Raw genomic sequence first — 12,694 nt, forward strand, 5'->3', positions numbered from 1 at the left:
ATAAAGCCATACAATATGACAAACATTTTTCATGTAAATTTCTTACATCGTCACATCTCAATAGTAAATAATTAATACTTATTTTTTACAAATATCACTTAGTAAGATTTATCTTCAAACCGACGTGATGATAAACTCGCTAAAGCGTTGAATTCAGTACTTGTCTTCGATAATTTTAGCATACTGGAAAGATAATGAAATTCCGCAGTTTTATGTCAAGAAACTAATGCTTGTGTATTTACGTTAAATTTCGAAATGTTTGCGTAGGGATAGTGTTGAATGATATTTTGTAGGTCACCTCTAGTGTTAACTTTTGCAAGAAGAAATTAAGAACCATTTGCATATATTTTCTGGGATGTAGATTGCAATACACTATAATGTAGACTAGAAATGCCACGAATATTTGGCTACTATTCGGTATTCGGCCGAATACTGCATACTATTCGGCGAATACTAAATACCAAATCATGAATAAAAATGCATATCACTCAAAAATTAATCTATTTTAATCACAAACTTTAATCTAAATTTGTTGCAACAGAGGGGGAAAACGTTTTTGAGAAGGCAATTTATTTATTTTCAGTTCACAAACAGTAAAAGATATCACAATATAAATACAATTTATAAAAGAAAAATAATAACACTGAACATCTTTCACCAATTATATGTGAACACCAAAAGTCACAAAACAAAAATAAAAAATTGTAAATAGACATAAATTTAATTTTCATTATATGTTATTAAAGCAGTTTATTAAAATTTATAAAAGGTTAATTTTAATAAAATTAAATTTAAAATAGATGCAATTTATACAATCGAATAGAATTTTACTAGTATATTAATAAATTTAAACAGTCTCGTAATAATAGTAAGTTGTTTATGTATAACAATAATTATAGTAATAATAATCACAATAAAATTTAAATAAAAATACGAATTTTAAAAAATATAAATATAAATAAAATTTTAAAATTTAAATTAAATTATTGTAAAAATTAGTTCGACAATATGAAATAAATTGTATGTAATGCATGTAAATATTAATAATATAATATGAATATTTGAGTTAGCAGAAAGCCTAATATCTATCCATAGGTCTTCGCCATCACTCTCCCAGGAGTATTTCCTTATTGAATTTAATTTATTAGAAATAGCAGCTAGTACTCCCCCTCCATTTTTACATGTTGACGCACTTGATTCACGATCTTTTCTATACACCGTGTAGCGGTCGTCAAATAATTATCCACTAAATATTTTAGAATTAAGCCATGTTTCAGTCAAGCACCCTAAGTTAAAGTTATTATTTAGAATTTTATTTCGAAAAGCATTTGTTTTATACCAAACCACTCTAAAATTTTGGTAAAATATTTCATGTATCATGGTGATGTAGATAAATAAAAATGTGATAAAATATGTTCTAAGTGCAAACAGTAAGATTAATAAAAAAATAAGTAACAAATAAATTTCATGCAGCACGTGAAAAAAAAAAATATTAAAAAAATATTTAGGTAAATTCAAAAAACAGGAAATCTATAAAAGGGACATAATATACAGACTCAGAATTTTAAAATGTAAGTTGTGCGATAACCGTAATAAAATGTTTAAAAGTATTTTTTAAATTATGAATAAAAGAATATAGAATAAGAATACAATAATAATAGAAAACGCACGAATGATAAATTCAAATCAAGTCACATATCCACACATTATGCATGTAGCCACACCGAAGGTGCATATAATAAATATGATAACAAATAATAACATTAGTAAAATAAATAAAATAATAGGAAAAATGTACCATATAATATACACAACACAATGAGTATAAGTTAAAGATACATATTCAATTGCCAAGAAATACATAAATCAGCATTCCATTACAATCATCAAAATAGGGAAGTAACGTAATAATAATTTTATACAATATTTCGTTTTTCATGTGAAACAATTCTATCAACCTGCCCCTGTTTATATGTGTGAAAAAATCATAGAGGTTTGACATAATATTAATCGGTGTTTGTTCCATAGATTTATTATCTCTCAAAAACGAATAATAAATTGTGGTCGTGTGAATAACGGAAAATCACGTATATAACGTTTATATTGACAATAATCAATAGGTCGAAAGAACAGTTTTTGTGTTGTATTTCATATACATATTGTAAAGGACTGATTAAATTACATGTATAGTCATACTTGACTGAAGGATAATTTCTTTTAAAATTAATTACAAGATACATTTGATTCTTTGTAAAATCATGATAACCATTGAGGCAAAGAATTAAGAATAGTCCAGAAACCGCATACGCATATCAAATAGAAGGCGACTCAACTACTCATAAATGAGTAGGTTTACGTTTTGCCCCATTAGTTTCTTTGTAGACGTCTCTCAGTACGCAGCTCATGATTTGAATTAAGCTTTGCCGTGTTGTGTCCTTTTTAAGTGTAGAAATTCTGCCAGGATCTTAAAGAAACAGGATGGCATCACATTTTAAGTGTAAGTAACAAACGAATGTTTAAGTAGCAAATGAATTACTTAAAAATTGAATTTATTCCATCTGTCAAGATTGTCGAAGAAACAAAATGGAAATTTCGTAAGTGTTGCCAGGGTAGAATTTTTTTTTACCCTACTTTGCTCATTTTATAAAAGATCTAATGAAAATTAGACCTCGGATTAAACAACGCCGTGGGGGACATTTGAACGACATTATCTTTAAAACATCAAATATTATTTAGCATGATATAAAAATATACGTTTTGTGTCAAATAAAATTTGTTTTATATTTTAACTTCAAAGTTCAAAAATTCAATTACTCTTATTAAATGACCCTTTAACTATCTAATCTGTTGTGTCAATCAATGTTTCCGCGTACACAATAAAATTTTAGAGAAATTAACAGATTGCTTTTTTTTACCTTACATTTGTGTTATGATTATTTTTTTCCCCATCAAGCAACATTAAGCGAAAGTGTGTCTAAGTGGGGGAATTATTGGACACCGTCCGATGTATTCAAATATGATTCTACGCTTCTTCTGGACTATTCTTAATTCTATGTATTGAGGTTAAGAAAGTTATTATTATTATTAAGAAAGTTATACAGTTATTCGTTAGGATTATGGAAGTCTAGGCATTTATAGGGCTTGTTGCAACAAATTTAGAAATAGTTTATCGTTTCCAGCTTTTTGCAGTTTGGTGTAACTTATAAAAATCACAGAAAATACAATTTCACCTAGTAATTTCCTTCGAGCATCCATCTTGTATCGTTCTGAATTTCGTAATTTACCCGATGTTTGTTGACCAATCAAAAACTGTAAAAACACTCCCTAATTATACTTTCGAGTGACTCATTTTTAACACGTTCAATAGCAACTGTTTCGCCAGCTAATTGAAGTACAACAACTTATCGGCGCGGCGTTTCCTTTGAACTTATTCCTTGATCTGCTTTGTTTGGCCGAATAATATACTGGGCGCTAATAGGTTCGGAAGGCGCGGAGGTTCTGTTTACCAGCCAGTGGTCAATTCCGCTGTAAACCACTTTAAAATTAAAACAATGAGATCACACCGCGGATTGGTCAATTCAAAGTGTTTCAATTCTGGAATGACGAAACAAATATTACTCTTAAATTGCGCGCCTTTATTTCGAATTTATTTAAGTGTTTTTCAACCATTTTGAAAAAAAATATTAAACATCTGATAACCCCCCAGGACGTTATAATAGAGAAATATCACTTTTTTAAAACATTTTTTAAGTCATAAAGGTCTTTGAAATACTGTCCCGTAAAAAAATATTTTTGGCTAATTATTAGTAGCATAAAAAATATTTTTAAATTTGTAATGGAACGACCATATTAGTGAACTGGTTAAACGTATTAGAAAATGTATATAGATAAATCTCTAGAATGTTTCAGAACATCTTGAAGAATATGGAAGTTTAAAACACAGTAAAGATATAGTGTACAGTATTGATATAATAATATGCTGAAGGTAGGTTCTACATAGTATAAGCTATAGTTATGGCACTCGACAGTCGACAGTGAGAGTTTTGATATACTCCCACGGTGTCCGCGTGTCTGTATGATGCATATCCACTTGAGTTACTTCTGAACTCTTGTCGATATCGATAAAAATTTAATACATTTTTATTGAGGCTTTCTTACTATCTTAACTATTGTCATTAAAGTGTTAGTACAGGTGACTAAAACGTTTACCAGTGTCAACTTTATTAATCCTTAAAAGGAAACGTGGTCTCCCTTTCCTTATACGAACGTATTCCTCCCCGCAGTATGGCACTAGAGTAATGATTTGTTTACGCACTATTGGAGTGTCTTTACTGTTTTTTTTTTTGATAAATAGTTTTCAATTCAATTCAATTCATTTAATTTAAAATGTCATGTAGGTACATGACAAACTAAAATTTAAAGCGTACATGTTATAATAAGAAAAAAATACATTAAAGAGACTTGTCAAAGTAGTAGGAGAATCCTGCTACGGAAAACCACTTTGGATGCATGGAATAGATCAACATCCAGAGCGATGTTGTTCAGCATAGCTGCAGCCCTTCCAACAGGCATAAATATCGGCAGGTTGGTCCCGTATATAATAATATGAAAGAATCTATGCTAACGCTGTCTTAGGTCATTATCAGGAACATACAAACCAATTCTCCTCATAATCTCAGGATTATTTACCATACATCACAGCAATCAATAAAAATGTGTAGTCAAATACACATTCCTTCTAGTCTCTAAACTTTTGTAGCCAAACATACCCTGGAGAAGCTCGGTCGGGTAGAGCCAAGGATAATACCCGCACTCTCTCATGTAGAAATATCTCAGAAACTTCTTTTGGATTTTCTCTATCATAAGAAAGTACTTCAGTTCATGTGGCCCCCAAATCATCGAGCCACTCTCGAGTCTACTTTGCACCAAGGAGTTGTAAAGAGTTCTCATTACGCGGGTATTTTCGAAAACCCCGGCAGTACGCAGAACGAATCCTAACATCTTCAATGTTTTACCACTGATTGCCTCTATGTGATCACAAAATGTCAGGGTGCTCACAAATTCAACGCCCAGATCCTTAACATTTGATGTTCGTGTCAGATTCTAGTCATTCATTTTGTAGCGAAAAAACAGAGCTAACACTTGGAAACATTAACGTTTTACTGCCATCTTCGGACGTACGGTACAGTGACAGGAAAACAAACAATTCAAATCAAAATTGTCTGGTATCGAAAATTCTCGTGCATAAAATATACCTATCTCAAAATTTACAGTTAAAACACAAAAATGGTTTCGCAGTTAGAAAATTCAATAATCGAAGATCATACACAAATATTGAGTCAACGTATTTTCTGATACGTTTTATTTCATTTTAGATATACTGTAGTTTAGTTACTTTACATAAAAACAAGGTGGGAATATAAAGTTTTAAAAATGAGTTGAATATGATATTTTCACGTTTTTTTATGATTATTTTTAAATTAAGAAATTACGATGGTAACGGTATTATTATTTCTTCCTTGCGACATCGAATAAATTATTTACGATGATTTAAAATATGCATATTTTTAATTACAGGAAAACGAGACGCTTCGCGCCCTACGAGACTAACGACGCGTGAAAACATTCCCTCGACATACCCGAAAGTCGTTTCAAAGACCGTGGGCCTTCCTATCGGTTTCCCTAAAACTAAAAATGTTTTTTTGTCCATAAACGAGTTACTCTTCAAGGCATTAAATTTCATAAAACGCGAATTTTCATTGAATTTAACTGGACTACTTTTATTGCAAAGTACCAATCTAAACATATTTTTCTTTTCTACGCTCTACACCTAGCCTCCGAAAAATAAATAATGTTTAAATAATTTCTTTCTATGTAAGAAAAAATAAAGTGTACGTTGTTAACATAATTTTTATCCGTTTTTTTTCCAAATTTTAAATTAAATGAGTATCAAAAATAAAATAAAATGATAAAAGTTTATACGTCATTCAGAATATTTTTTTCAGTTCTGCAAGATATTGTGTTCACTTTTACGTTACATATATTACATGGAAATTTGATTTGAATCAATTGATAATCATATCATTAGACTCCTAAAAATCCGCTCTAAATATATTGCATATTGATAACGTTATTCCCGACTTGTGAAAATACCCTATTATTTTTTAATAAAAACGGACTAGTTTGAACGACGTAACAAGTTCTTCCGAATGAACCAATGAGTGTTGTTATAATTTCCGGGAAGCCAACTCACCAGTCAGCAGAACTTATCGAAGAGAACTTGTAACGTCACGGGCGGAGTGATTTTAAAATTACAAAATGTTTAAAAATCATAGCGTTGATAATTCGATACATAAAAATGTATTTTTTTACTTAGTTTGATAGTCTTTTAACAAATAAAAAATATTAACATGTAACAACAGAAATGAAGAACATTTTAGAGAAGATAATATATAAGTCTAGGCATCTACAGGGCTTATGACCTGTCATTGGCTGGTTTAAGTAGCCACTTTACACACTGTGTAACATTCACCATTCCGCATTGAACATCTATATCCCTTCAATTCTTTCGGCTGTTGATGTTTGTGAAGTTAAATAGCTGAAACCTTTATTTGTGCGGGTGAGATTCCTGTAATTTAAATATTTAACCTACATACTAGGCAACGCCTAAATCTTTTATTTTTTCAATTTCTATACTTCTTTATGGACCAGGTGGAGGTGAATGTTACACAGTGTGTAAAGTGGCCACTTAAACCAGTCAATAACAGGTCATATTGTAGTATTGGCAAATGCGCATTTCATATATACATATTTTTATTACTTATTTTCTCGTGATAATATATGCTTGCTTATTTATTAATTTAACTTAAATTTGTCTTTCTTGCTTACCGTAACACTTTATTTACTGTTTGCTTTACAGAATTTATTTCATAAGCTTATATCTTTGCATTTTTGTTTATATGCTTACTGTTTTTTCTTGCATACCTATGTTATTATTGTTTTTTTTTTTACTTTATAAAACTTTTTATTATATCCTACACCCAGCCTCCGAAAAATAAATAATGTTTAAATAATTTCTTTCTATTTAAAAAAAAAATTAAAGTGCAAGTTGTTAACATAATTTCTATCCGTTTTTTTTCCAAATTTTTAAATTAAATGAGTATCAAAAATAAAATAAAATGATAAAGGTTTATACGTCAATCGAAATAAATTTTTCAGTTCTGCAAGATATTGTGTTCGCTTTTACGTTACATATATTACATAGAAAATTGTTTTGAATCAATTGATAATTATATCATTAGAATCCTAAAAATCCGCTCTAAATATATTGCATATTGTTAACATTATTCCCGACTTGTGAAAATACCCTATTCTATAAATTGTAAAAATACAACTCCAATTATTTATCAACTTTACTCTATAAATAACGATAAAATATTTGTTACTTATCAATGAAATTTACCCCCTTAACCCTTTGGTTCCCAGGCTATGATTACCAAAACACCTCGAAATAAAGTAGAAATATTTGAACAAGACATCATTGTGAGTGAGGTGTTACAATATTTGCTTAGGGCAAACTGAATTAGGGGTGCTTATCTGGCGGAGGAAGTTAAACTATGATGCATTCCACGAGGTGGTGAATATCGTTTTACGAGGATAATCGTCATGACTTTCTTCAACTTTACGTGAGAGCGATAAATTATTTTTTTGTAGACTTTATGTCATAACTTGATAAGCATAAAATAATATTGTTTAATACTTAAATTATTTTTTCATTTTTTTCAAACCTGGAATATTTATTTATTATCGCCCAAAGGGCTTTTATATGTACAGAGATACAAATAATTTACAAATATAATTTAAAATAAAATAAAAAAACAAATAAAAATACTGGGTACTCAATTACTATTTTATTCTAAAATAATTGGCTCTTAAAATGTGTTAAATTTGTAACCATATACGAAACCGCATACGCACATCAAACAGAAGGCGACTAAACTACTCATAAATGAGTAAGTTTACGTTTTGACTTATGGGTTTCTTTGTAGACGTCGCTCAGTACGCAACTCCTGATTTGAATTCAACTATGCCGTGTTGTGTCCTTTTTGTGTAGAAGAAAGTGTAGAAATACTGCTAGGATCGTAAAGAAACGGGATGGAATCACATTTCATGTGTTATTATCAAATGAATGTGTTTGTCACAAATGCATTACTTAAAAATTAAATTATTTTTCCATCTGTCAGATTGTCGAAGAAACAAAATGAAAATTTCGTTAGTGTTGCCAGAGTAGCAAAAATGTTTACCCTACTTTGCTCATAGAATAAGAGAAATAATGAAAATTGAACCTCGGATTAAACAACGCCGTGGTGGACATTTGACCGACATTATCTTTAAAACATAAAATATTATTTAACATGATATAAAAATATCCATTTTATGTAAAATAACATTTGTTTTATATTTTAAGTTCAAAGTTCATTAATTCAATTACTCTTATTAAATGACCCTTTACTTATCCACTGTGTTGTGTCAATCAATGTTTCCGAGTGCACAATAAAATTTTAGAAAAATTAACAAATTGTTTTTTTTTACCTTACATTTGTGTTATAATTATATTTTTTCCCATCGTACGCGGCAACATTACGAATGCGCGCGGTGAAAGTGGGGCATAGTGGTGGAATTATTGGACACAGTCCGATGTATTCCAATATGATTCTACGCTCTTTATGGACCATTCTTAATTCTATGGTTGTAACATATATATCTATTTTTTGGCCGTCTGTGTGTTTGTTCCTGAGAGAGTGAATTCTCGGAAACAAAATTAATGTGCCTATTTGACTTAGAGATATTAATTTATCCTCAGAATAATAATTCACTAGAGAAGTCCTTTAGCTCTGTTGCATAGAACAGAAGTGTTCCAAATTTTTGGTTTAGTTTTTAGTTGGGAGTAAAACTAACCTATTTTAAATTAATAATTTTAAAATACGTATTTAAATCAGTAGGTACTCTTGTTTATTCGTGATTATTATTTCTTAAGTATTCATGTTTTTAAATCGACGGCTACTCTAATAAAAGTTCAAAAAAAAAACTTTGAGATTAGCTCCCGTCGTTGTATACTAATGCCTTTGCGTACCTTTTATTCCCTTCACGTACGTGGTGCATAAAATACTGCATAGGTAAACCAAACCCAGCTTATTTCGATATTTTTTTACATAAAGGTAAAGTGATTAGTCGCACGCTTCAGGCGACAGTCACTAGAAACAATGAAATATTGCAGTTCGAACAACCCTCCAAATCAAAATTTCATACCCACCCTGCCAGGAATCACAGCTAGGACCTCATGAATAGCAGACGAACTGTCAACCACTGAATAACTTGTCTCTCTGAGATAATGATTTAATTGTATTTTGTATTTATATGTAGTTTATAATATGTAACTAAATGTTGTTTTAATAATGCTTTACATATTTTAAATTATTTAACTATTTATATACCAATCTATAAGGGATTATTTAATAACCTGTCTATTGGTTTAAATATTCTTTAAATAACGAAACCGAATTATCTCCAATCGATTTCCGTGTTAATATTTTTTTTATTGTCATGATATTTTTTTAAATATATATTTTTTTATTTATTAAGGAAAAACAAAAGTTATTATATAAGAATACAAAATATAAAAAATAGTACATACATCCAGTTAAAGTTTTTCACAAATAAAATGAGAGAACATGTTACTCAGTAAAGAGAAAAATAATATATTATATAAAACATGAGAGAAAAAAAGAGCTCGTAAGAAGTTTAAGGGATGAGGAAATAGAGTGGAGGAGAGGGATTTTCATACTATAATTGACCAATTCAAAATTTTAACATCATAATAAAATAAACATATTTAAAGGAACATAAACTTATTACACACTGATTATGTTTTAACAATCGCTTTTCTCTGTAAATAAAATCCGACGGTTTTACATTTCTTAACCAACTATGAAAACATATTTTTAAGAAATTGATTGTAATATACATGTAGAATTTCACCTAATTTCATTACCATTTTTATTATTATCGTTATGTTTTCTAATTTACCTTCATTTTCCATCTTCTAATTATTAATGGTATATTTTCTAATTTATTTTTAATTTTTTGGTATTATTATTTGAATTTGTTAAGCTTCATTTAATGAAAAAAAACCCATGTAAAAAAGAAGGTCCTGCCTCTTTAGGTAGGAATTTCCTAGCTAGTCGAGACCTTAAACAAAGAACTTCTGTATATTTTAAAACTATGAAATAAATAAGTAAATTATGAATGAGAATTATAATTATTGTATTGTATTTTTTTTATTTTATAGGTAATCTGTAATCATACAGTATTTAAGTGACTCTTTTAAAATTAATATCGCACCAATTATACTCCTCTCGTCATCATCATTTCTCTTTCCGCACCCAGTGGTGCATAGGACACTACATTGGTGCATGAAGATAACGTAATCAGTCTTAGAGAGAGTGAAATTTTTCAATGAACTAAAATAAATGGATCACTTCCCTACCAGGATTCGAATCGGTGACCTCAAGCATGGTTGGCGAACGCGACCACTACTCTACGAAGCGGACTAATCTCCACGCGATTTTCTTATTCCGGATTTTGACCTGAGAGTAGCCATCGAGTCAAAAATACTCGTCCAGGGTTCAGGTTCTATTTCACACATAGAACTGTATTTTTCATCCACCAAGACACGGAACACACCTCTGGATGAGACTTTTTTTTTTAATTAGGTACTTTTCCGATTTTTGATTCTTCGATTAAACGAAACGGAAAAAAAATTATGATACCTATCTTTTCAATGAAAACATCAGGTACGGGCATTCCATTGTGAGGGGTGGAACATTTGATTCCAAAGTTTGACCAACTTTGAGTTATTACAGTTATATTCATACAATAATAAAATATATATTAAAACTAGAAAAAGGACTATTTTATTATACTGCTTTCAAGAAAAAAACAAACAATCAACATGTTCTGTGTAATTATTATTTGATTGAATGTGACCCGTGGGACTCTAAGAATCCCTTCTTCTACCTTTGGGCATTTGAAGACGAATTTATGCCAAACTACTTAATATTAATGAGACTTTTTTATGTGTTATAAAGCATGTAATATTTAGCACTTATGTTTTAACAAAATAGAAGACTAATAGCGATTGGATTATCGAAAAAAAAATTGTGACTGGTGGGACAAAGCTTTGTGACTAGAGGGATTTCTAAATAGTAACTCTGTGTGAAGTAAAAGTTTCATAGACAAAAAAATCATTATTTATTATTTTGATAAATATTTTTTGTAAAGATTGAAAAAAAACATTTTTCTATGTTATTATTAAACATATAAGTGACAACTGGAAATTCAAAATTTACGTAGCTTTTTAACTTAACATGAAATGCCTCATGAATAGATATAAAATGGAATCGACTTACTTTGACGTGACAGGCACAAAGTTCCAGTCGTAGCCTTGAAGAACTTTGGTCACTGCCGCTGTGATCTCCGTGTGCTCCATACTGTGCACTGCGGGAGATCTTCTCGGCCCTCCCAAGGCCAAAGGCAGTTCTGCTCTCCCTTCCCTCGGAACCCCTTCGTGGAACCTCCGAGACCCGTCCGCGGATCCCGAGTTTCCCGCCGCGCAATCCCTCGCACCTGGCGCCTCTCTGTGGACTCCCGCCTCTCTGTGGGGATTGTGGACCATGCTTTCTCTCATGGCCTCTCGGTGCGCCGCCATCTCGGCTTCGGAAATTCTGTGGAGATCCTTCATTTTGTACGCGTGCAATTGCACTTGGTTCTGATACGAAACGTCCTTTCCTTTCATATCTGGCGGGTGGATCACTTCCATGGCCGAAGATATGGATGGAAGCATTATTTCCTTCACAGTATCACAAATTACTTTTAAAACGGTGTCTTTATTTATTTTTCCGCTTCTTCGATTACGCGCTATCGATTTCTAAAATTAGCCAAAGTTTGTTTAGATTTAGTCTTTTATTAATATACACTGATTGATGGCATTTCGCAAAACATCTGTCACGCACTTGAGTAAATAATTTTGGTCAAACGAGGCACGTGTGTGAGATGTTGATCAGAGATAAATAGACCGAGGTCGGAGAGACCAGTGGTGAAGTTCTTCTCTAACAGACACCCCTTGTTTCGCCAATAATTAATTTTCATTCATGCTACCACTTGCCGTATTGCCAGGAAACTCTTAAAATAGTACACAGCGAAGTTTTTGTCTTTTGAATTGTTCGCAGACTGACACCTCGAGAAGAGTGGACTCTATTATTCCGATTCACTTCTAATATTAGTACCGGTGCGATCTTTTCACAGTAAATATAGTAGAGTGAATGCCACCGCACTGTTCGGTCAACTATCAAAGAGTGCCTTATTCTCGGCCTCCTCTCTTTATACATAGATATACTAATACGAACTTCGTTTTCATCTCGTTCCGTGACGTCCCGCGCTTTAGACGATCCGCGACTGAACAAAAACTCGGCTAAAATTAAAACATACACAACAAACTACGCGTCACTGCGTGCGCATAAACATGGGATCGTATGAATTACAATATTTTTTTACTCGTGTGCCTCTGAAGTGGTTAGTATGTCAACCAGAAGTACGACTTATGCCAGGCATCTCTTTTTCTTTTTCAGTGATTCAA

The 12,694-nt window shown here is 31.2% G+C and overlaps 1 protein-coding gene across 1 annotated transcript in view; it reads right to left on the reverse strand.

The window, feature by feature from the left end:
* The window catches only part of LOC148279529 (transcription factor Sox-8-like), a 56,200-nt gene extending 43,824 nt beyond the window's left edge, over nt 1–12,376 (reverse strand). Inside the window, exon 1 of the mRNA XM_088229781.1 lies at nt 11,469–12,376. Within this exon, the coding sequence (XP_088085907.1) occupies nt 11,469–11,902 (434 nt within the window). The 5' untranslated portion in view covers nt 11,903–12,376. The remainder of the gene's footprint in view (nt 1–11,468) is intronic.
* Nucleotides 12,377–12,694: the final 318 nt, after the last annotated feature.

This window comes from Micrasema longulum, unplaced genomic scaffold, assembly GCF_059751315.1.
Source record: "Micrasema longulum isolate JH-2025_06_02 unplaced genomic scaffold, ASM5975131v1 h1tg000708l, whole genome shotgun sequence".
Taxonomy (NCBI): domain Eukaryota; kingdom Metazoa; phylum Arthropoda; class Insecta; order Trichoptera; family Brachycentridae; genus Micrasema; species Micrasema longulum.